Genomic DNA, 26,755 nt, shown 5'->3' with positions numbered 1-26,755 from the left:
TTTCGGCTAGTCCTCAGATAAAACTGATTGCAATGTATCAAAGGAAAATGTATCGGGAGAAGAATTCTCTGATGATTTGCTCTGCAACCCAAATAATATTAAATAATAGGTTGCATAATATTTAAGTCATAGACATTGCTACAAGCAAATAGTTGTTGGATTTGCTAAACCAGTCATTAACACTTGGAGTAAATTTATATGTGGTAGTTTAGGCTGCTTTCGGGTGGAAATCCCCATAAGGTACGGTATATGGAGGCTTTTGGCTGATAACGACCAGAATGGATGCTTCGAGAGATACTGTATAGAATAAGATCCTTAGGGCCAGGTGCACTAAGTGCCTATTTAATCTAATACTAACCTAAATTAATGTTGGGTTAATTATAACATCTATCCACTAAAGAAAATACCGTAAAGTTAACCCAATGCTACTCCATAAATAATGTATCGTTATTATTTCCCCAACCGTTAGTTAATGATATGCAAAAGAGGTGTTCCCCCTAACATCATATATCCACTAAAGGTCGTTCAGGTCAACGCAGGGAAATAACGTTAGGTTCTTTAGGTCTTACCTAAAGGTGGCGTTATTAAAGTCTCAAGTGATACCGACATCGATACAGAGACAGAGATAGATTAGATAATATATCCCCTGAAAGTAGCTCATATGTTGATTCAAGATGCTTGGTAGATCACTCCCACACATGTCCGTCTCTGATACGGCCCACAGGAGAGAGGATGGTGGCAGATGAAGAGACACCACTTAGTTGAAGTCAGCCCAGGTACAGTAGGTTCCCAATGCGAGCAGAGGCTCTGTGCATCTTATCCACAGACCATCTGGCCTGTCTCTCCATATGGTGTGTCCTGCTTCCTTCAGGCTGGATCAGTCAGCCACCGTGGTTCATAGTTTGCAGTTACCGGAGTCAGCCCAGGTAAGTTCCCAGTGCGGGCGGAAGGTCCATATGTCCTTAAGCACAGACGGGTGGACCTGTCTCAATAGAGGGTGTACTCTGCTTCCTTCAAGTGGGATCGCTGTTGCCTGAGAATTTACTTCAGCGTCTGGGTCATGGCCACCGCGTCACGATAGTCAAAAAAGAGAGACTACTGAGGTCTCAATGCGCCAAGCTCTCTGCGTGCGCGAGACCAGAAGTTAGACACTACTTTCATGGGAGAATTCCCACAATGCCCTCCTTTTTTATTTGACGTTAAAGCAATGTAGTGCTAAATTAACCTCATGCTAACCCTATGCTAATGAGTTAAATGATGGTCATTGTTTTTGCATGTAATTAGCTTAATGGATACCTATTAAACTCAGGGAAAATAATGTCCCTATTGGGTAACCTCACATTATTTGCCCTGATTTAACATAGCTTAGTGAATGTTTGATAGTTAACTATTGGTCCAGGTTTTCCTATATATAAACATTGAAATGGTGTATTTGGAAGGCACACTGAAATAATACAAGTAAATTGTCCTATAATAGCTGGTAACCATCAATCCTATGGATTTCAAAGGGTTAATTGAGAGGACTGTTTAAAGAAGCATCAGTTCCTTTGACCATAGAGACCCCGAGGAAGCGCCACCTGTCGCGAAACACTTAGGGTTAACAGCAGAGACTCACCTGGAGATCCTGTGTCACTACCAGCATCATTATGTGACGGCGAAGACAGACGTGGCCACGGGAAACTACCAGGACGACAAGACGCGGGGCTGCAACAGCAGCTGCTACTCAACCGGCACTTTGGCCCGCCAGCACCGTACACCTCTCCAGACGATCCAGGACCCCTCTGGGACACTCATGCCTGTATTCCATGAACAATCTTGTGAGTAGGATTCTAATTTTACCCCTCCACGACAAGACAAGTATTTTAATATTAAATACAGCTTATTTTTTCTACCATTGTTGAAGTCTCATTGACTAATTGTAGACACTCCAAGGACATCACTTCTCTATCTGATTAGTGATCAGTGGCATACCCTAGTTGGCTAAGATCAAACTGTGTGGTGGATTTATCACAGTTCACGTTATCATACAGTATTACATTATGTATGTTTTCTCTTTATTTTTACATACCATGTCCTCCACCTGACTTCACCGGTGTCCATCCCTTGGAACAGAGGGTCGACATCCACCTGTTATCCTCCACACACTACTTTGGACTTTGTATCACTGGCACTATCCGTCAATATTAGCGCCGGTTCAGTCCGAATTTAGTCGTGTACTTTTCCTCTGATTTTTGAGGATAATCAGTGGACTGTACCTGCAGTAACCCACTATTTGTGTTATTGTCACTCTTTATGTATTTCTAAGCACCTTATTTGATTGTATTGCCAATGCCATAGAACCACTAGTGCCTCTTTAAACTTCAATCATTTAGAGATTTTAGTAGCGCTTCATTCACTAGCTCAGGAGCGCTCACCTCCAGTCCTCAAGACCTCCCAACAGGTCAGGTTTTAAAGATATCCCAGCTTCAGCACAGGTGGTTTTATCCTTAAAACCTGACCTGTTAGACGGTCTCGAGGACTTGAGTTGGCAACCCCTGAGCTAGCTCATAAACTGAAAAGACCATAAAAGTGTCATTAACCTCATTGTACACCAGGTCTATAGTACACCAGGTCTATAGTACACCAAGTCTATAGAACAACAGGTCTATCGGACACTATATCTGTATTCATATTCTGTTTCCTTGAAGATTTAAAAAAAATTATTAGATTTAGCCAACGATATTGCACCAATTAATGTGACTCTCTGTTTCAAACGTCATTTAATGTAAGATTTGAGGTGGTACTATTGAAACTATTGATGCGTTCCGGGTGTAATTTAATATACTTTTTTTTTGTATTGTATGTCTTTATTTATATAACGCCAAAAGTGTACTCAGCGCTTCACAAAGAATACAGTACAGGGAATTATAATTATACAATAAGTGCAGCAAAATCAGACAATAGGAAAGGAAATCCCTGACCCGAAGAGCTTACAATCTAAGAGATGCGCTAACAGGTACTGTACAATAACGTCGACTGCTTCTGTATTTTATTCTGAGGCATTTTTGCACAATACTAGTCATAATAGTAATTATTATTATTACTCTCATCCCTCTATTTTTTTTTACTCTCACGTGTTGTATAATTGCTACTAAGTAGGATTGATTGTTGATATTAAAAACAATATGAGTCACTTAACGCTTTCATCCATATATACTACACTGTGCAAGCAGGTTTAATGCTGTTATAATCATTCACTTCGTGTGGAGTTTAAAGAATATTTCACCTTCCGCAAATCACTTTATTTCCCTGCAACTTAAAGCACAAATTCGGGCGTCTCATTGTATGTGTTGGAACCCGGGGGGCTTTTGGAACCGAACCGATCTCTGTCAGCTCCAGGGACTCCCCAGTTTCCAGATATTTACAGTTTTTCATTTCTGGGATTCCCCGCCAGTCCTATAGAAAATAGACGCAGGTTTCCAATTAAATAGCCGCGGGGCCATCTTTAAAAAAAAGGAAAGGAATTGGAACCAAAAAACTTTCAGTACAGTATCTGGGTCTCCAGGAGGGGGGTGGGGGGTGTCACCAGGAAGGAGGGGGGGGTGTCACCAGGGGGGAGGAGTGTCACCAAGGGGGGGGAGTGTCACCAGGAGGGGGGGGGGGTGTCACCAGGAGGGAGGGTGCCGCCAGGAGGGGGGAGGGTGTCGCCAGGAGTGGGGAGGGTGTCACCTGGAGGAGGGGGTAGTGTCACCAGGAGGGGTGAGGTGTCACCAGCGGGGGGGAGGGTGTCATCAGGAGGGGGAGTATTACCAGGAGGGGGAGTGTCAAAAGGAGGGGGGTAGTGTCACCAGGAGGAGGGTCACCAGGAAGGGGGAGTGGAGTGTCACCAGGAGGGGGGGAGGGTGTCACGAGGAGGGGGAGAGGGTGTCACCAGGAGGGGGGGAGGGTGTCACCAGGAGGGGGGGGATGGTGTCACCAGGAGGGGGGTGGAGGGTGTCACCTGGAGGGGGGTGGAGGGTGTCACCAGGAGGGGGGTGGAGGGTGTCACCAGGAGGGGAGTGTTACCAGGAGGGGGGATGGGGATGTCCTTGGTTCCAACACGTAATACAAAAAGTAAATTTCAAACTTTAAGCAGCAACATGTAGACTTATTGTGCCTGCATTATTCCACTGTTTAGTACAGAGTTCTCAAGTATCAATAAGGAAAAAGTATTATTATAACTACCTGAAACACATTTGCTTAGCACTGAAGGGGTTAAGTGCAGTCATATGTTATGTGTAGCGCTGTTTCCCCCATCTATGGGAGATGTGGCGGCAACTAAGTGTGTGTGGTGCTTTACCTGCGGCTCACAGGAGGCCTGAACCTCCGCTGCTGGGAGCCTGGGGTGTACCAGGATCGTCTGGTGGCAGCGCCTCCACCTGTGAGGGATCCTGACAGCGCCGGATAAGCCCTTCACAGGACCCAATGCAATAAGATCACACAGCATATATGATAACAGGTTTACTGAACATGCAGAATAACACAGGCCTCACAGGGCCATACTCCCACACCGTGCCCTCTGTCCAACCACCGTCCACAACCTGGTGGAGTTTTCCCCAAAGTACTGAGGTGCTCAGCTTAGCTTCCCAGTGTCCACAGGAGCCAACCCACCCAATGTATGTGTGACAGCGCTGCCCACAATCAGTGTTGGAGTTGGTGCACTTGTAGATGGGGTATGATACCTGCCGAGTACTCCGGCACTCGGTACCACTGACTGAAAAGAAACCGTCACCGTCAGCGATGGCGTCCACCTCCACGTGGGATGGTATCCATCTGGAGGGTCCCATCGCGGCGTCTTGCTGTGTCCCTGACACTATGGAGGCTAATTGGGGCAGTGTCCCTATCTAAGGGCCTGTCCCTGTAGCAGCCACAAACTTACAGGGAAGTTGGGGCCTAGCTGGGGCCTAAAAGGGGGTCTCTGGCCTAGTGACGCCCTGCAATTACACCCTCACCCTTCCGTGTCCCAGCTCTGACTGGCGTGGTCTCAGCGCACAAAATTTATCTATATCAGGGAGCAGGGCATTGCTGCAGCCCTATTGGTTGTGTGGCGCCAGGTGATCTTGCAGGGCTGCTGGGTAATGTAGTTCCCCTGCGGAGTACTCCCTAGGATGACCGTCACTATTGCGCTTGCACGAGGAGTCCAAAGATGGCCGCCGCAACCTCAGGCCATACTGGATATTCGCGAACTCATACTATGCATGTGCGGCCAATTCCAATATGGCAGCACCCTGCAACGGGAGCCACCGCGGACCTCCTGCGACCCTCTCGCCATCCTGACTGCTCGCACGTTACCGCAGCCCACCCCGCAATCTCCCCAGTCTCCGCTGCCAGTCGTAGCCGCAGCGGAAGGTAAGGGGACGAAGGAGTACCTGGCCACATATGTAATGGATGATCAGTGGCAATTTTCTTTCCTTTTTTTTCCTAACAGTATTATTTCTGTTTGTGATCTGCCTGTTATTTGCAGATAGGATGTAGGTTGGAAAGTGTTCTGTGTGCACGAGAGCCGGTCCCACGACTTCCTGCCACCCCCCTCAGTGGTACCTATCCCACATTTGAGAGACTGGAAACCTCAAAGGCAGATGGTATTTATAGCTTGTACATTTGCCAGCATTATAGCTTTGATGGTTTAAACTGCAGTCTACTGAACTAGAACGAGAAGTGAAGCCCCAAGCAGCAGAGATGCAGCTTCACTTACTGAGCAAACTTGTACAATATCACTTCAGAGCAGCGTTCCCACCCAAGCAAACTGAAAAAGCGTCAAGAGAACAGAAAAAGGTGGGTTACCGAGAGATGTGGTACTAATTAGCATACTGTATGATCTGGGCCACTGTCATCCGAGGCTGTGACATCTGATTCTATATTTCCATTCAACACTATGTAAATATATTTCCGTAGAATATTTAAACGAGATACATATCACAATAAGTATTTCCTGGTAAAACATAGTTTAATCAAATAATCTAATGTCAGATATAGGACATTTCAAGTCACATGAGCCAGGTCAATAACTCACATTTCATTTACACACAATTAGCCAAATTATATTTTAAATAGTGCAGCTTGCATAACTATGTTTGGATCTAAAAACCGGTTTGTGCCCCTAAAGGATAACGTTTGACATTGAAGAGCTTCTTCAGCAGTAAATTGAGTCTAAGAGAAACAATTTTTAGCAATCGGAACCACCAGTCATGGTCTTCTGGGAAGCCACATAATATGTCATCCTGATCATCATCAAGAGTGCATGGCTCTGGTAGTACCAGTGGCAATGGGGGACGAGGCAAGAAAATATTAGCCTCAGAAAAAGCAGCACACAATATTACACAGCTTCTAAATATTGAGGTGGAGAATGATGATAAAATGAATAGATTGTTAGTGGTGGCGTGTACAGCAGAGAGAGCTTGATTATGGGGAGGAGGACAGCTTCTAGAATGCCAATAAGACCAGCAGCAGCATCATCTAGGTCTGGTATGTGTTGCTCTCATACTGTTTCATTCAAATATTCAAAAATTAAGTGTTTGTCCCGTGCCATTGTAAAGTGGAAAAAATCTGGGTACCTCTGCCATTATAGGGCACATGACCTGTCATCATAAGCGTACATGGCAAAGATGTGAGAAAGGCACAAACAATAGCAGTTGGAGAAGGTTCAATACCTGTTACTAGTCGATAGGTAACTCAAGAGGTTTTTGGTAGTGGTGAATGTCATCATGATGAAGATGTCCTTGGTAGCAATAGGAGGAGGCTGTGGGGGCAGTTCCAGCACGACAAACTGCTATTAGCAGTGGGCAACATGGGAACAGGGGAAAGGAGCCTTCTGTCATCATTAAACTAAAACATGGTGGACCAATTTTATCTAGCCAAATACAACAACCCACTGTTAGCAAAGCTTTCGATATGGTGTGGACAAGCCATTGCGCACACTTTAGGGTCCTTCCGTTAAATAGTAAAGTGGTCAAAATGCAACAGTTGATATGCTGCCTTTTAGCTTAGTGGAGGGAAATATGCTTAGTCTCGCTGGAAAATACTTGGAATATTTTTGGAACAAGTCACGAAGGCTTTTCACACCTGTACCAAGAGGTTGTTGAAGTAGTGGGCCAGGCTCTTATACTTGAAACAGTAAGAGGGTGCACCTCACAGCAGATATGTGGACTAGTGCACATGGATGAGGGGAATACATGACTGTTTCTGACCATTGGGTCTGTTTCCCTGTCTCTTGGCAAAGGAGATTGTGTGTTGGAGCGTACTATCTGAACAATTGTTCAGCACAGCTGGGTCTATCATAACAGATCATAGAAGCAATCTGTCTAGTAGCAGTGTGGGAAAGGCTTGAATGAGCATCTTATTTCCCAAGACTATGTAATGCAGGTCTCCGTGTCACCAGGATGAGAAAACAGATTACATTACAGGATTATTAGAAACAGTTGCTTTTAACTAATTTGGTTCCAAATCAAATGACAATTTACGGACTAGATGGCTGTGTGCGGAGCTACCATGGTACCACGATTGCCATCCCACACATGGCATATTACAATGGCAACCACCCACTAGTGTCCACCACCACCATCATCATCTACATTGGCGGCTGCATCACTGACATTTTTCTTTCTTTCGGTATTCAGTATTAAGCAGCCCAGCCCCGCACTCATACAGCATTGTCACCACCAGCCACAATTTTTTTTTTATATTGGTAGTACGGTGCATGGCTTGTTGAGTGTATGTCTGAACTGTACCATCTGTAATGAAAGGATGGGAGAAGACCCAAGTATATACTCCTTTTGTTTAAAAATGTCGCCCTTTGACTAACTCATATATTATATGTACATTGTACATATCGCCGTAACAGTCTCAAATATAATGCACCGTACAGGGAGCTGCAGGTAGGTGTATTGTCAATGCTGAGGGTGAGCAAAAATAACGAACTTTGAACAAGTTGCGAAGTTTCAGCAAAACTGTTGAGGCCAAAAAGTTAGACTGAAAGGTAGATCGAAATGTCTAATTTGTTTGGAAACGTTGATCGAAACTCCAGAGAATCGAATGTCGGCAAGTTCGCAAGTTCTTCGCAACCATCTCAACTGCCAATAAAAGCCATTTCACTGCATCACTGAAATCACCTGAAAACCCGTTGTACAGGTGTGCCGACGAGTATTCCAACACTTGCCTTAAACTTGCCTTGGAAAATCTAGGGCTATAACCAACAAGACCCAGGTACATGCTGGGTACATGCTGCAAACATTTCAGTGACATTTCTGCAGAGACTAATGTCCCATCGAATTAACACAGCAGGGGTCCCTGGCAGTCCCATTCAGTTTGATCCGCTGTTAATCCGATGGGCCATTAGTCTGTCTGCAGAAATGTTGCAGCATGTACCCAGCAGGTTTTCAGCATGTACCCAGTATGTACCTGGGTCTTGTTGGTGATTGCCCCAGATTGGTTTTAGAATATTCGTCGGCCCTACAGTAGCAAGGGGAAATGGGTTGTGCGCTTGGCGTGCTGATTAATAATGTAGAGACAAGTTATTGTACAATCACTCCATCATAACATCACTTTTAATCTTTCAGGTGAAACGAAGGAAAGACACGGGATTACATTTTTAGCAGCTTTTTCTTTCCGGATTGCTTTTGTGTGTACCGTTCAACTGACCCATGGAGCATGGACAGAGAGAGAGTCTAATCTGTCATAATACAATTAGTTTCTCATCACTTGGATGGGCTTTGTGCTTAAGAGTATTGTATTGTGAAATAGATTTGTCCTGGCATGTTTTATGCGTCAGTAAAACAACCATTAATAAAACTGCAATCATGTTAGCTCTTCCTAGGGAAAAAAAAATTAAATATATATTTCTGTTATTCTGAAAACAAATCACCACCCACACACCCAAACATATTCATGGTATATGCATTTGCCTTTGGAAAGGTTAGCAACTGCATGTCCTGCTTAAAGCTGTTCTGGTTAGAAATAAAATTAAAGTATATTTTATGTAGTGATCAATGTGGCATTCAAATTGTACATTATTTTCTTACTGTTCTCTGTATTTTAGATCCATTGTACAAGTCTGTGAAGTGTCACTCACTGGAAGAAAGTGTCACCCAATTATAGCAGGGGCGTCAAGCTTAGTTCTTCTAGGCTACTGGTTATCAAAATGTATCTACTTAGGGCAGCGATCACCCCCCAAAATTACATTTTTATTTTTACCGCAGAAAAGGGGTTCTCAACTCCAGTCCTCAAGGACCACCAACAGGTCAGGTTTTAAGGATATCCCAGCTTCAGCACAGATTATCTCAATCAGTGGCTCAGCCACTGATTGAGCCACCTGTGCTGAAGCAGGGACTGATTGAGCCACATGTGCTGAAGCTGGGACTGATTGAACCACCTGTGCTGAAGCAGGGATATCCTGAAAACCTAACCTGTTGGGGGGGTCTTGAGGACTGGAGTTGAGAACATCTATGGTGCTCCCAGCTCCGAGGTTTCTCCAGTTGCCGGTAAAACAGCTGCATATATAGAATTACCACCTAAGTCTAAGACCACGTGATTGGATATGTTGGATTGTTCTGAAAACCTGCCCAGTTAGTTGCCCTTGAGAACCATGATATATAGCAGCAGTATTTACATACAAGTCTCACCCTTTCGCTACTTTTGCCTTAGTAGGAAGAGAGAGTCAAAGGGAAGAGTCCATTATTACCCCACCTATTGGTACTGTATATATGAAGCTCCTGTTTAATCACCACTAACACACACATTAAACGGTTTTATGCCTTTATCCTGTTATTCAAGTTTCTTACATATGATATAAATCTGTTAATGCAGAGATTTCGCCCTAACTCAATTCAGCAGATATATATTGCAGCAGGTAAAATGAAAAAGTGCCCCAGACAAAAAGGGTGATATGCATCAAGTGTCGCTAAATGGGTCATTGCTCCAAACCCTCCGCAAATTGCGGCTTTTTTTACACTTGTGTGACTGCCCACCCGAGCGTTTCTGTGGAGAAGATACGGGAGCACTCCGTGCAATATCGCACTATGCACTTACCACGACCCCTTGCAGGTGCACGTACCATAATAACCCCCTCCTCTTGTAAGCTCTCCCTAGTTATCACTTAGGCCGCGTCCATGGATAGTGCTCGCGGGCCGAGGCGCGCTTCTGCTCGGCACTGAGCCCCTACAGCCGCAATGAGACTGGCTTTAGTAGGGGCTCGCCTACGCTTCCGCAAGCGCGCGGAAGCGTAGGTCTTAGGAAATTTTTAAATCTTCGCGCTTGCCGGAGCGCAGGGCCGGTCACGTGAGCGGTTCGCCCAGTGAGGGCGAACCAGCTCCGTGACGTCACTGGCACGCCCACAGACGGCGCGCTGTCTACGGCCAGGGAAAGCACCGCTTTCCCTCAGCGCGCCTCCGCCAGCAATAACCATGGACGAAGCCTTAGATTGTAAGCTGTTCAGGCAGTGACACCTTTTCGTAGTGTTACTTTTATGTATATGGTGCTTATTAAGGTCATGTGCACGTGTGTTACTGCTGGGAAGCCCTGCGTACATGGATAGCGCTATATAAATAAAGATATACATAGTATAGTGAAATGTATCAAACGTTGTACCTATACCTGGTGCAGTTTCCCTCTCTCTCTCTCTCTATGTCAAATAAATCTGCCAGGTTTGTGTGTTGTTAGCTACTGCTCCAAAGAGATTTGTGCCAAATGTAGGAAGCAAGATTCATACACACGTCGCTGCTCGCACGGTGATGCAGACATTGCGTGTTGAGCTCAAATAACAAAATAAATTATACATATCATCCCAAATTTTATATATCCCCTCCTGAACTCCCAATACTGATTTTAAGACACTGTCCCTTAAAGGGGCTAATCCCCCTTTGCTAAGCACATTCATATGTTTTTACAGTTTTAAAATAATATGAACAGTTGTTGATGTTCTGTTCAAAACACCTTCATACTAGGTTTTTATTGTGATCCAACACAACTCCCCGCTATTTTGTGGTTACCATACCCAATTCTCAGACAGTGATGGATGTTCGATGACTTCACTGTGTAGGAGAAACGCAGATAAATATCACTGCTACTGATTTTTTTTGCAGCTTACATTTTTATATATATATTTTTTAATGATTTATATTGACCTGCAGTAAGTGTCTGAGCTTTTACAGTAGTGATATTTCAGATATTCACTGCCCACGATTCTCCTGTAACACTCAATGATAAATGGATAGTTAATAACGACAGAAAGAGAAACTGGACGAAAGGAATAGTCAGAAATGTGGAGAGCGTGTGCCAATCCTGAGGAAGAGAGGAGAACGCTTGAAAGCTTGTCTTATAATATCCATCGTTAGTCCAAATAACAAAAGTACCACCTAATACTGCAGTACTCATTTATTCTGCACGGAGGTAGAAACTATTTTATTGTCAGCAATAAGTACTCAATGCTCACCAGGAAAGAACGTTTCTCTGATCTGAGCACATTCTGGGACTCATTTTGCAGTCAGCAGTAAGGAGAACTTTTATCTCAATGCAGATGCCCAGATTTATTGTTACTGTATACAGTATGTCAATTGCCAACAATAAAAAACAAAAAGAAATAGAGCCATTTTCTTTCAAACATACAGTAGAAACCTGCAGCTACTTAGTGATGTTAAGTATAACAATATATTTTGCAACGTAAAGCTACTTCTAGTTATAAAATGTACAGTATGTATAATTACAGTCTGGCGGCTTATTTGTGGTTACGTGTATTTTCTTACTGCATGTGCTGCAGTCCTTACCCGTTCTTTACTAAATGTGTATATAACACACAGGGGCCTATATACTAACATCAGTTTTCAAATCTGTGTAGCGTTAGAAATGTCAGTGCTAAAAAGTAATGCAAAACTTCAAAAAATGTGTCTCATGTACAATATGAAGGCTTCACACATGTGACAAGAGAATTTGTTGTTATAAATAGTTTCAAATCAGGTATTCAACATAATTTCAATTGAAACAGAATTGTGTATTTTTTTTTAGAACTTGTATTAGCAAAAATATCATTTATCATTGTAACTTTTTTTTATATAACAGCCATCTTTTTTAACCTATATAATTAAGCTTCCATGCTGCGTCAAATACATTTTTAGGTTGATACATAGTAACTTATTTCTGCGCGTACACCATAAACAATTTGTGTAGAGTTTACCCCAAGTTGAATTTGGGGGGACGATTTTCACACACTTTACCTTTTTTGGGGAGCACAGAACTAATTTTTCAGCACATACCATTCACACCTGTACACAAACCTGTACACCTGTGCACAATCCGTGTCTGTGTGCAAAACCAAATGTAAATAATATATTTTTGGATACAGCTGGGGAAATTTGAGGTGCCCAGAAGTGAAACTGAAATGGAGTTTTATATGCGCCAATTTCGCACCATAAAAGACGTTTGCAACGCTTAGTACACACGCCCAACAATGTTGCAAAGCACCAGAGGTGTTAACACAGCTGTCACGTCTTTTCTCAAGTATTCCGCAGATAGTTTTGCATACAGCATGTTATTCTTGTTTGACAAATCAGTAGACAAATAGCAGGTGAACGGTACGGTGTGGTCGGTGCTTGTGGTTTCATGCTATTTATTCAGCTACAACAGGAAACATTTACCTCACGTCAAACAAGAAACTCGCAGCAAAGGAAGGCAAAGTTCTCGTGTAAATCCAGGTTCTAACATCAAAGTCCTTTTCCCATTTAGGATTTTTATGTACCACCTTCACTTTGCCCGTTTTGTTCTAAGAAATACTGATGTAAAGGTATTTTGCAAGTCATGCTAAATTGTGATTTTTGAGGGAAAAAAAAGCTGAAAAGCTACTTTCTATCTCTTTATTGGTTCCTGTAAATCTAGCATTACTGCATCATCCTGACCTGTTACGTGTGAGCCTTTAACAAGCCCATATGACACATTCTAATAGATTTTTATTTTCATACCTACATTTACAAAGCTGTTAAACATACCTTAAACTATTAAAAACAACTTTCAAAAGCCTGGTAGTACCCTGGAATTGCTCTTTAGACCCTTCCATGCACACACTAACATTATCATAAATGCATTTGGAGGTTTGCTGGAGAATGGCAACGTCAACCTGTGCGTATCCACTCTCTTTACCACCTTAATTTTTTTGTAATGACCCTCCACTGTTCCCCCTCCTTTTCCTAGTCCAGGAACTAATATTCCCTGAAAGATGGAAATGAACGCCACAAACAAAATACTGCCCAGTCGCCATCTTGGAAAAGCCCTTCCATACCCGACTAGCATCCTCTCTATCCACCTTTAAGACCCACCTTAAGACACATTTGCTTAAAGAAGCATATGAGTAGCATCGTGGCTAATACGATACATAAAGCTTGGCCCCTTGCAGACGCACTTACCTGAATGCCCTCCCACTGTCTCTGTACGTTCTCCTACATACCAATTAGACTGTAAGCTCATCGGAGCAGGGACTCCTCTTCCGAAATGTTACTTTTATGTCTGAAGCACTTATTCCCATGATCTGTTATTTGTATTATTTGTTATTTATATGATTGTCACGTGTATTATTAATGTGAAGCACTATGTACACTAATGGCACTATATAAATAAAGACATACATACATACATTAGGCAAATGGCTTTTCTTTAAACAATGTATCCTGAAATTCGCTAACCTCTGATACAGGTTATCGCACTGTGATCCAGCGTTTACTGCCATTGACTTGATTAGGATCACGATGCGATAACCCCTATCAGGTGTTTCTAATCCCTTAATATCCTGTTTCTGGGGCGGGGGGGGGGGGGGGGGTTGCAGATACAGGGAGACCCCCTGCCTCTCATACGTAAAACAAAAATGGGAAGACAAGGAAAGTCTCTTAGTCCAGCTCCGGAGACACCCTGCTTCAAACCTATAACCCTGAAAAAATAAAGGATTTTGGGGGAGAATTTGCTCCTTTAACATCAGAGAAATAATGTCCGTTATTTTAGGTAACGCCCCGTTATTTGCCCTTATTTAACGGAGCTTAGTGTATCTGACCGTTATTGAGCACAGACTTGAGTATTAGAAGGGATATAAACACTATACAGATACCCCCGCTACAGCCAAAGTTGTATAAGTGATGGTACTTAGAGGGGCTAGATTGATATAAGACCAGAGATGAACAGAACCCCTATACAGCACTCTATCACTAAGTGAGATGATGATAATGTTAAAACATGATTTATTGAAAACTCGTTAAAACAATGGGGTTTAAAACAAGAATTAGTATTAGTATACTGTGGCACTACATCTAAGGATATCACTTCCATTCCCTCACATAACCATTCCCTAGGTGATGGCTTCATATACGGAACACTAGGGCCAGTGAATCCACATAACACTGGGCATTAATATAGACAACCATCTCTCTGGGGTACACCTTACCCCTAGAGACATTAAAGCGCTTGAAATCAATTTCATTCTTGTTTTAAACCCCATTGTTTTAACGAGTTTTCAATAAATCATGTTTTAACATTATCATCTTCTCACATAGTGATAGAGTGCTGTATAGGGGTGCTGTTCATCTCTGGTCTTGTATTAGAAGGGACACTTTTGATACTTTCTTTCTGGTTAGAGCTGTTGTAGGAAGTCTCGTTTCCTGTCTCCGACACGCCGTGTTTCACTATTTACTCAGTTCGTTTTTTCAGTTCTTTTTTTTTTTTCACTGCCATCACATGCTAAATATTATTCATTTTCTTCTTCACAGAGAGCGGGAGACACAATCGGGGGAGACTCTGAAAGGTAATTTATCTTTCTCTCATTGGATATTTCAACGGCTCTTTTGCTATTAAACTGTACAGTACTTGCTTACATGTAAATGACTTTATTAGTGTCAGCTCCTCTATTGCTAATGACACTTTCAGGGCATATCAGGTTTTATTATTGCACAAAGATGACATTATTTCTGCACACATTAAGGCTGGAGGTCACATTATTAAAGATCATACAACAGAATTGAAGCATTTTCTTAACTATACACTAAGGCACTTCACGACAACTAAGTATTTGTATCAGAATACTGTACATTTAAATTACATCTGTCTACCAAATAGGGCACAGGAATGCTCGGACTGGATCCCAAACAATGGTTTTGAATGGAACTTGCTAGGTCCTATTCTTAAACCAGTGAAAACCTGTATACCATCTGTGAACTGCTGTCCTATACACGGTCAGCTAGATCAGGGGCGAGCAACTCCAGGTCCTCAAGACCCCCCCAACAGGTCAGGTTTTCAGGATAGGCCTGCTTCAGCACAGGTAGTGCAGTCGAGGACTGAGGCACTGATTGAGCCAGCTGTGCTGAAGCAGGGACTGATTGAGCCACCTGTGTTGAAGCAGGGTTATCCTGAAAACCCGACTTGTTGGGGGGTGGGGGGGTCTTAAGGTCCGGATTTGAGCCCCGCTGACGTAGAGCAAAGAGATGTTATCTGGATGCTCGGGCTCTTGGTTCAATACTGTACATCTTGTGCTCAACCTCAAAAGCCAAGGACCTGAAATACAGGTGCAAGGTCTTAACCTTTTAGGGGTGCAGCTTTGCAGCAATTTTTTTTCCGGGCATGTTGCTATTCATGATTGAGTCACAAATACTTTTTGTTCTCTGAAGATGTATAAACATTAAAATACCCGGAACGTGAAGCTCTCAAAATTGTGCTCTCCTCCATCACATCAGGACACCCCCCCCCAGGTCTAATAATTGTAAAATAATTAAAAATAAATTCAAATTAAACTGTCCAGGGGATATTGTTGCCCTAAAACGGCAAGATGGTATCATTTTGCATCTTGTTTTTCAGTCGTTTTTTAGATATCTTTCCGGTCTGCTGTGTGAAAGCAGAAACATTGACAGATTCATGTGTATTAAACATTTGTACTCCTGCAAAAGCCCTGCAGTGCTAATATTAACTCAGCGTTTTGGAGGAAGGCAAGTGGAAAGCCTAATTTATAATTTAGTAGTGATAGAGATGTCGATGCACAATGGATTTATTTTAGCAGACGTTTTAAAACCACCACTGAAATTACATTGTAACAGAGGCAAATTGGGTTTCAAGACACGTGCTAGAAACACCTTTTCAGATTTCGTTTTAATATGCATTCCGCTAGTACCTGATAATGATATTAATTATATTAGCCTTACCTTTAAGGCTCTCTACTCATCTTCTCCTCCCTACATATCACCTTCGATCTCTCACTGTGCCCTAGGCTGCGCTTATAGTGCCTGCGATGGCGACGTTCGAAAACAAAACAATTGACTCCGTCGCCAGCGCTTATAGTAAGTGCGACGGAGCAACGTCGCATCTGGAAAATTGGTAGCCAGGTCTATTTGATTTTTTAGAGAGACAGTCACCACATGTGACTGTCTCTAAACCAATCAAATTGCGCGGCCCGCCCCCTTTAGTGACGACACTGGCGACCATCGCTAAAAAACAAATTACACTTTTCCCGGGTGGCGACGGCTGACGTCATCGGTCGCATCGCCAGCACTATAAGCTAATCGTCTCCTGCCCTCTACCCATAACTGTCTCCTTTCCATCCTTTCACCTCTACTGCTCTCTCTCTCGCCTTAAACCCTTTCCCCTCAATGCCCCGCACCTGTGCAACTCCTTCAAACTCACTATACACCAAGCACCTTCTCTCCCACCTTCAAGACAAACCTGAAAGCTCACCTCTTAAATGAAGCATCCCAATAGCTGGACTCATGGCTTCTGTCCCACACCCACAGTCACTCCTTCCAACCATTGTGGCCAAGCACTGCCATCTACTGCACTTATTCCCTCACCTGCTGTCTCTGTAAGTCAACCAACATACCACTTAGATTGTAAGCTCTTCAGGGCAGGGGTTTCCTTTCCTATTGTCTGACTTTGCTACACTCATTGTATTATAATTCCCTGTATTGTGTTGTCTTTGTAAAGTGCTAAGTACACAGTTGGCGCTATATAAAAATATACATACACAGACATTTACCAATCAAAAAAAAGTTCAATGTATTTGCAATTTCCCAATAGCAGTACCTATTGATTCACATTGCAAATGATTGATGTTCTCCCTAAACAACTTTACCGTAGCACACGAAATCTCGCGGCTCTGTTGCATGGAATCACATGACTAGGCGTTGAAACGCGCAGCAACGGTAACGCGTTACTGTGCGACAACAATGGCTACATCTGTAGGTACAACTGCAAACGTAGCCAGACACTTTTCTCACATCTCTACAAGAACCCAATGAAAATGTATCGCATCCAGCGGCATACTGTGCATTGTGCAAGAGATCACAAGAGACACTCTTCTACATGGGAATTAATGAGTCACTGACAGCATGGGTTCCACAACCTCCACCCCCTTCTATCATTCCACCCCCCTTCTATCATTCCACCCCCTTCATATACCTACAAATTGCATCCACATCTATTATATCCATTACAGTAACCAGATGACACCTACTTAATCTTTCACATCAGAAGTGGAAAATACACTGACAGCCCTTTAAGTAAATCCCCCCCCCCCTCCTGAACATACAGTAGTTATGTTTCTAGGGCAACAACTCTTTAAACTTGACTTCATACATTACATTGTGACTTAAGGGGTACATTTGGGGAATTGTCTATTGTGGTGTCAAAAACTATTGTATGGAAACCATAATATTCACACTTATGTTGATTACATTATACCTCTCAACTCTGGGGTTCTGCGTCTCACAGATTTTGGAGTCAGATTATTTTAGCATCAGCTACTCCGTAGGCTTTAAAGCAGCAATCCATACGAGCAAATTGTTTTGCAAACATTTTTTTTAAACATAGGATTGAAGCAGGGGGTCGCCGGAGCTGAACCCCATCAATTTCAGCACCGGGACCCCCTGCTTCCATAGATACGTGCCTCCGTAGGAGGTGCCGGTAGCCACTCCGCTCGGCTAGCTGGGTTCATGTAATGGCGGAGTTTCAAAGCTCCCGCGAGCCAATAGGAAGCCGTGACATCATCGGTTTCGGTCTCCAATGCGTCTCGTCATGCGTCACCCCATCATCCTCTTCAGGAGTGCACAGTCCTGCTGGAGAGGGAAGAAAATCTCCGCTATTGAGGGGGAAATGGGTCCCGGCAAGTTATGAAGTGGGGGAGGGGAGCAGGGGGTGGTGGAACCCAGGACTCAGCCATGGCTGCATCAGGCTTTAGGCCAGGGGTGGGGAACGTCAGGCCCGAGGGCCGTATAAGGCCCCCGAAATCATTTGGTCTGGCCCTGCTAAGGCAGCTGCTATAACCGGGGTCACGGTAATTAAAAAAAAAACGGCCGCCACGCGCCCGATCGGGAGGTGGTGTGAGGCGCCGGCAGCCCTACACGATCCCCAGCAGCCACTGTACTAGCCCCAGCAGCCACCGTACTGCCCCCAGCAGCCACCGTACTTCCCCCCGCACTCCCCCCGCAGCAGTCCCAGCAGTTCCCCCCGCACTTACCCCAGCAGCCGCCCTACACGATCCCCCCAGCAGCCGCAGCAACTACCAGAAGTAGGGGGGGGGGATCTGTGTGCCTGTATGTCTGCCTGTGTACCTGCCTGTCTGTGTCTGTATGGCCCGCGAACGATGTTATAAATATCTAAATGGCCCTTGGCAGAAAAAAGGTTCCCCACCCCTGCTTTAGGCCATAGCGGAGATGTACATCTGTGCCGCAGCAGACCTCGTTATTGTATGCATGCCATTTAGCAAACCATTGGGTTCTCCATATGGTAGGTGCATTATTTGCAAACCTTCTTGTTCATGTGAAGCTAGTCACAGCTTCTATTGTGTTTAGTATTTATTTTTTTCCTAGATCCTGCAGCTGTACATGACGTTTTCTATGACACAAATATTCTACACTTGTACTAACTGGAAGAGAGGGACATTATTCAGCATCAGCATATATGATGTAAAGTAACAGTGTAATTACTACTCCCCCATACCCACTCAGGGCCGCCAACAGAAATCATGGGGCCCGGGACAAATGAAAGGAGCAGGGCCTCCCCCCCCCCCCCGAACCCATTGCATTACCCCCGCCCCCCCCGAACCCATAACGCACCTACCACGAAAAAATATCTTTTAGCGCGCAACTGTTACTTAACTGTTTTCTTATTGTGATACAGAAAAAAACATTACAATACAACCTATTTATTTTTATATTTTCAACAAAAGACATGTGACTGCCTGCCTGGGTGGCTGAGTGGGTGGGTGGATGACAGTAAAATGACAGTTGGGTGGGTGAATGACGGTGGGTGGGTGGGTGAATGACGGTGGGTGGGTGGGTGAATGAAGGTGGGTGGGTGAATGAAGGTGGGTGGGTAGGTTGATTGACGGTGGGTGGGGTGAATGACGGTGGGTGGGTGAATGACAGTGGGTGGGTGGGTGAATGACGGTGGGTGGGTGGGTGAATGACGGTTGAATGACGGTGGGTGGGTGGGTGGGTGAATGACGGTGGGTGGGTGGGTGGGTGAATGACAGTGGGTGGGTGGGTGAATGACAGTGGGTGGGTGGGTGAATGACAGTTGGTGGGTGGGTGGGTAAATGACAGTGGGTGGGTGGGTGAATGACAGTTGGTGGGTGGGTGGGTGAATGACAGTGGGTGGGTTGGGTGAATGACAGTGGGTGGGTGAATGACAGTTGAATGACAGTGGGTGGGTGGGTGAATGACAGTTGAATGACAGTGGGTGGGTGGGTGAATGACAGTGGGTGGGTGGGTGAATGACAGTGGGTGGGTGGGTGAATGACAGTGGGTGGGTGAATGACAGTGGGTGGGAGGGTGGGTGAATGACAGTGGGTGGGAGGGTGGTTGAATGACAGTGGGTGGGTGGGTGTGTGAATGACAGTGGGTGGTTTGGTGGGTGGGTGGGTGAATGACAGGGGATTGGGTGGGTGAATGACAGTGGGTGGGTGGGTGAATGAGAGTGGGTGGGTGGGTGAATGAGAGTGGGTGGGTGGGTGGGTGAATGACAGTGGGTGGGTGGGTGAATGACAGTTTGAATGACAGTGGGTGGGTGGGTGAATGACAGTGGGTGGGTGGGTGGGTGGGTGAATGACAGTTGAATGACGGTGGGTGGGTGAATGACAGTGGGTGGGTGAATGACAGTTGGGTGGGTGAATGACGGTGGGTGGGTGAATGACAGTGGGTGGGTGGGTGAATGACAGTGGGTGGTTGGGTGGGTGAATGACAGTTGAATGACAGTGGGTGGGTGAATGACAGTGGGTGGGTGGGTGAATGACAGTGGGTGGGTGGGTGGGTGGGTGAATGACAGTGGGTGGGTGAATGACAGTGGGTGGGTGGGTGGGTGAATGACAGTGGGTGGGTGGGTGGGTGAATGACAGTGGGTGGGTGGGTGGGTGGGTGGGTGGGTGGGTGAAGGACAGTGGGTGGGTGAGTGGGTGAATGACAGTGGGTGGGTGGGTGAATGACAGTGGGTGGGTGGGTGAATGACAGTGGGTGGGTGAATGACAGTGGATGGGTGCGTGGGTGAATGACAGTTGAATGACAGTGGGTGGGTGGGTGAATGACAGTGGGTGGGTGGGTGAATGACAGTGGGTGGGTGGGTGGGTGAATGACAGTGGGTGGGTGGGTGAATGACAGTGGGTGGGTGGGTGGGTGGGCGAATGACAGTGGGTGGGTGGGTGGGTGAATGACAGTTGGGTGGGTGAATGACAGTTGGGTGAATGACAGTTTTGAATGACAGTGGGTGGGTGGGTGAATGACAGTGGGTTGAATGACAGTGGGTTGGGTGAATGACAGTGGGTGGGTGGGTGAATGACAGTTGAATGACAGTGGGTGGGTGGGTGTTTGGGTGAATGACAGTGGGTGGGTGTTTGGGTAAATGACAGTGGGTGGGTGGGTGGGTGAATGACAGTGGGTGCGTGGGTGGGTGAATGACAGTGAGTTGGGTGAATGACAGTTGGGTGAATGACAGTTGAATGACAGTGGGTGGGTGGGTGAATGACAGTTGGGTGGGTGAATGACAGTTGGGTGGGTGAATGACAGTTGGGTGAATGACAGTTTGGGTGAATGACAGTGGGTGGGTGGGTGGGTGAATGACAGTGGGAGGGTGGGTGAATGACAGTGGGTTGAATGACAGTGGGTGGGTGGGTGAATGATGGTGGGTGGGTGGGTGAATGACAGTGGGTGGGTGAATGACAGTGGGTGGGTGGCTGGGTGAATGACAGTGGGTGGGTGAATGACAGTGGGTGGGTGGATGGGTGAATGACAGTGGGTGGGTGAATGACAGTGGGTGGGTGGGTGGGTGAATGACAGTGGGTTGAATGACAGTGGGTGGGTGAATGACAGTGGGTGGGTGAATGACAGTGGTTGGGTGAATGACAGTGGGTGGGTGAATGACAGTGGGTGGGTGGGTGGGTGGGTGAATGACAGTGGGTGGGTGGGTGGGTGGGTGAATGACAGTGGGTGAATGACAGTGGGTGGGTGGGTGAATGACAGTTTTGAATGACAGTAGGGTGAGTGACGGTTGGTGGGTGGGTGAATGACAGTTGAATGACAGTGGGATTGGGTGAATGACAGTGGTTGGGTGGGTGAGTGAATGACAGTGGGTGGGTGGGTGAATGACAGAGACTGGGTGGGTGGGTGAATGACAGTGACTGGGTGGGTGGGTGAATGACAATGACTGGGTGAATGACAGTGACTGGGTGGGTGGATGACAGTGACTGGGTGAGTGGATGACACTGACTGGGTGGGTGGATGACAGTGACTGAGTGAGTGGATGACACTGACTGGGTGAGTGGGAGATAGTGACTAGGTGAGTGGGAGATAATGACTGGGTGGGTGGGAGATAGTGACTGGGTGGGTGGGAGACAGTGACTGGGTGACAGTGACTGGGTGGGTGACAGTGGCTGGGTGGGTGGGGGACAGTGGCTTGACACTGACTGGGTGGGTGACAGTGACTGGGAAATAGTGACTAGGTGGGTGAGAGTGACTGGGTGGGTGGGAGACTGACTGGGTGACAGTGACTGGGTGACAGTGACTGGGAAATAGTGACCAGGTGGGTGAAAGTGACTGGGTGGGTGGGAGACTGACTGGGTGACAGTGACTGGGTGACAGTGACTGGGTGGGTGACAGTGACTGGGTAACAGTGACTGGGTGGGTGACAGTGACTTACCTTGACCGGGTGGGTGCAGGTTGCCGCCAGACTCTTTCCTCTCCTGCCCCCGATATCCCCGCTGCAGCTGCCCGGGAGGGGAAGTGGGCTTGGGGGAGCAGGAGGTGGGCTCGGGGGGGGGGGCTCGGGGGGAGCCACGGAAGGTGGGCTCGGGGGGAGCTCGGGAATCTGGCCGCGGGGGAGCGCGGAAGCTGGCCGCGGGGGGAAGCGGGGGAAAGCAGGCCGCAGGAGGAGCTGGTACTTCCCCCTCCGTCCCACATTGGGAGCGGGGGGGAGCGGGCCCTGCGCATGCGCGCCGGGACCACAGGGGAATGGCCGCCATTTTTTAAAAACTTTTTTTTAAAATCTAATTAACTGGCGCCCGGCTGCGCAGGGGCCCGGCAGCCTGACCCACGGGACCCGGGACGCCAGTACCCTTTCTCCCCCGCTGTTGGCGGCCCTGAACCCACTCCCCAAAAAGGACCCACTGCTTGTGCTGCTGTGTATATCTTATGCCACTTGTCCCTTGTTGTCAGTGTCACAAAGCTAAAACTTGGCCATAGCTATTATAAACCCAATAGCCTTGAACTAAAAATATCAACAGCACTTCTTGCAAAACTGCTTTAAAAAAAAAATAATAATAATAATTAAATGACAAAAAAAAAAATACAAAAAAGAAAAAAAAACTCAGAAGAGAAGAGGCTGAGTAACAGTAATACTGCACAACAGCCGAAGCAGCACTGTGCAAACCACGTCCCAGGCAGAGGCCACGGAGGAAGCAGCAGTGTGCAAACCACGTCCCAGGCAGAGGCCACGGAGGAAGCAGCAGTGTGCAAACCACGTCCCAGGCAGAGGCCACGGAGGAAGCAGCAGTGTGCAAACCACGTCCCAGGCAGAGGCCACGGAGGAAGCAGCAGACGCAAACAGATACAAAGTATATTCACTCCCTGGCCTCATTACCTGTAAGGTATTAGTGGTGGTGAGCATGAGGGGGGAGAAACAGGATCCGCAGGCAGGGTAATTGGTCCAGGAGATGCACCCAAGATACTACCCACAGTACTCTTCCTAGGAGCAGAACTCTTAGAGCGTGTCCGGGGACAGCGGACAGTGGAGCCCGCCTGGGCCTGGTGTGTTGTCTTGGTGAACATGAGTGGCTTCCTCCTTCAAGGTGGTAGTGGTTACTCTCCTACTGTGAGCCAAAGGGGATTCCTCAAATCTGGAGGAAGATTCGGATGCAGAGGATTGCGAACAGCACCTCTCCCAGACATCACAGTGATGGAACTGCGTATGGTGTTGCAGCGAAGTTGTCCCCAGGTGGCACCTACTCCTGCCCCTTCTCACTGGTGCTGCATAACATAGAAGGCAGTAGACCCCCACAGAGTTGCTCACTTTGCCATTCATAGAATTCCCACACCAGGGAGATGGTTTCTCTGGGTACATGACCATGCCTATGTGATTCCTGCATGCTCAGGAAACAGGATGGAATACCAGATTGATGCTTACCGCCGTGACATCTGGGAGAAGAACCACTGCCCTTTCCCACCTACTATTACCCAGGACACTCCTTACTAACACATTGATAAAGAGCTAACACTCTAAATGCGTAGATGGGGGCATTATTGTCTGTGTATGCTGTTTGGATCCATGTTGCTAATAAATTAGCTTCATTTTTCTACATGGGAATGCTCTCCTTTTGCCTTTTTTAATCACCTATCTGGGAAGTAGTGCTTTGTTTTCTGGCTACTCTTGTTCCTGTTTCTCAAGACTTCAGCACCCCTGTACCTGAGGATGTGGATCACCACCCAAGGATGCTGCACTTCATGTGAGTCCTTGTAAAGTATCTCTTTTACCTCTCATCACACTATATTGATACATATATGTGTCTAGACACAATTTGTGGGTATACTGTACCTCACTACAGTGCAAGTGGGTTACTACCAGTTGATTGGTTACACTGGCGACACACTTTATTCGAGCTTGGCTAGTCCCACGAATTCGGGTATACCCGGGTGTATTGAGGTTTGTGACTGTTTTCTGCCCGAGTGCATTGAGTTATTTTCCAAGCAGGGATTGAAGCATTTTATTCCCGCTGGCTGCAATACTGCACAGTATATATATATATACTGCATTACAATTCATGAATTTATGCCATCTGGTAGACACGCGAAGCATTGCAGCCTATTAAATCCTAATCATTATCATTTAACAGATCAGCCGCCCATCAGCCAGGCATGAACCCAGGCTGGGAAGGCAAATGCAACGGGGCTTGTCAGAGGTGAGGAGTGGCGCATTCCAGGTATCTGCCAGGTACATACCGGGTATTTGCTCGAATAAAGTGTGTCGGTGCAGTATATAAGAGATTGCCTCATATATTGAAACCTAAAGGATATTCCCTCTAAAGGACATTATTCATCTTTATTGAAGACCTTTGCTTATATGCTGAGCATTACACAATGTGTTTATAAACTGGAATACCACATTGATGCTTACCGCCGTGACATCTGGGAGAAGAATCACTGCCCTTTCCCACCTACTATTACCCAGGACACTCCTTACTAAGCTTACTAGAAGAGCCACCATTACCACCAATGTCACCCTACCTTCTCCCGGAACAACGGATACACCTAAGTCGGGCATCCAGCAGTCAAGTCATTGCCAGAAGTACTCCCAACTGCTATTCCACCAATTTCTCCTTCATGCAGTGCCCCCAGAATTTCCACCACATCACCACCACTTGCTAGTGGTTTCTCAGCCCAAGCTAGAGTAGAAAGAGCTGCAGCAGAGGTCCTGCACGTAGCAGCGTCAGGTGGTGCAGCTGATACTAGAGACAAGGACAGCGATTCAAACCCGGTAATGGGGTTCCATCCATAGGCTAGAACAAGGTCCTGTTCAGCATCCCTGTCTCCACCATGTCCAAACAACAAATGTGCTTGGGCAGAGGAAGCAATAACACTCACTGACACTACTGAGACAGAATCAGTGTCAGGAATCCGCTCCGCGGTTTACTGGTCGCCTTACCTTGCAGACCGGTGCAGTTCTGGAACAGCTCTCCTGATGTTTGCTGCAGCCTAGATTCACTCACCAAAGCTATACACACTCCCTCTGGTATCTACTGCAGCTGTGCAGCCTATCATGCAACCTAGACTTGCATTCACTCATTGGAGCAGTACCTTCACACCCCCGCTGGGGATTGGCCCGCTGGCCTTTAAGTACTGCTTTCCCATAATGCTCCTTGCCGAGCATAGCCCTTACCGGATGTCACCTACTGTTCTGCCACAAGCTCTTGCTTGTTCTCCTGTGCTGAGGCGGAGGTTTCCCTTGCGTCCTTCAGCTTCCTGTTTTCCTGTGCTGAAGCAGAGGTTTCGTCCCTGCGTCCTTCAGCCTCCTGGATTCCTGCACTGAAGCGGAGGTTTCGCCCCTGCGCCCTTCAGTCTCCTGGATTCCTGCACTGAAGCGGAGGTTTCCCTGTTTATCTACAGCTTCCTGGTTCCTGGGGTCTACTCTTTCCCTAATCTAGAGAGGCCGTGTCCTGGTTCCTGCGCTGCTACAGAGGATTCCCTAGCCCGCTCAGGACTCTTGCGCTGTAGCACTGGTTTAACCGTGCAGCTAGGCGGTGTGTAAACTGGTCTGTCTTCCACCTCCTGAGACCAGTACCATGGGCCATGGTCGCCGCACGCGCAGAGGCCACCCCCGCGCTCATAAGCCGAAGCGGGGTTTTCCTGACTCCCTGTTGCCGAACTCCTGCTTGGACAATGTTTATCCTGACGTCTCCAGTCCTGACCCTGACTTGTACAACGACGATGCGGTCTTCTCCAATCCTGACCCTGCTACGTACGACTATGAACTGCGCAATCCGGATCAGCCTGCGAGGTTTAAGGTCGGTGCTTTTACAACCCTACCTCAGCCACGCGGTCCGACCCGAGTTTGTGGCGAGCACAACCGTGACAATCAGTTAAGGATGATGACATAGAAGAGACTGCCGTGAACAAAGGTGGTCCAAGCAAAATCTCAGTCTCAACAAAGTAGAAACCAACAAATCCTCATACTAATCTACTTCTTTTAACACAGAACTACTCACAAAGAGTGAGGTTGAAGGAATAATTACCTCTTACAACCTCAACTCAGCCACAACCTGTTTCCCTAAAAGAGGCTGGATAGCAGCAGAAGCAGCAGGCTCGCACACAGGCGCTGTGGTCACAGTACTTCTACTGCAACTAGGCGTATCAGCAAAAGCAACTGGTACATATACTGTGTCCGAGGCTGTTGTCCCCGTGCGCAAACTGAGCCTTCAGAGCTAGAAAAAACACCCATCAGTTTCCAGGAGGCGCGGACTCCTCCCTGTCCCGCCAAATAGCCTCTTAATTCAAAAGTAATAAAATCAAATAACACCAATTCTCTTGCTTCCTGCCTGCACTCAGCTAGCTACCCTGCACCCTTCCTCTCCCAAACAATACTGACAGGGTGTAGTGGCTGCAGGCGCGTATACAGCGTTCTGACCAAACGTTCCTTCAGAACTTGATTTTGCCGCTTTAATTACATGAAATAGTGAATTTTTGTACTATTTGGCCTGTTCCCAGAGAACATATGTTCGGGTTTCTTGAATATTTTGGAAAGTTTAAGCAAACCG

At 46.4% G+C, this 26,755-nt stretch overlaps 1 protein-coding gene across 5 annotated transcripts in view; it reads left to right on the top strand.

Annotated features, from left to right (window-relative positions):
* Positions 1-26,755, top strand: part of LOC142467326 (connector enhancer of kinase suppressor of ras 2-like) — a 497,579-nt gene that overhangs the window by 413,664 nt on the left and 57,160 nt on the right. For all 5 annotated transcript variants that reach the window (XR_012788363.1, XM_075572875.1, XM_075572877.1 and 2 more), the window contains exon 14: positions 14,751-14,785. Coding sequence is in view for 4 of the 5 variants with exons in the window: in XM_075572875.1 (XP_075428990.1) it covers positions 14,751-14,785 (35 nt within the window). In the remaining variant the exon portion in view is untranslated. The remainder of the gene's footprint in view (positions 1-14,750; positions 14,786-26,755) is intronic.

This window comes from Ascaphus truei, chromosome 16, assembly GCF_040206685.1.
Source record: "Ascaphus truei isolate aAscTru1 chromosome 16, aAscTru1.hap1, whole genome shotgun sequence".
Lineage (NCBI taxonomy): Eukaryota > Metazoa > Chordata > Amphibia > Anura > Ascaphidae > Ascaphus > Ascaphus truei.
The sequence above is the reverse complement of the archived record's forward strand: the minus strand, read 5'-3'. Positions and strand labels throughout refer to the sequence as shown.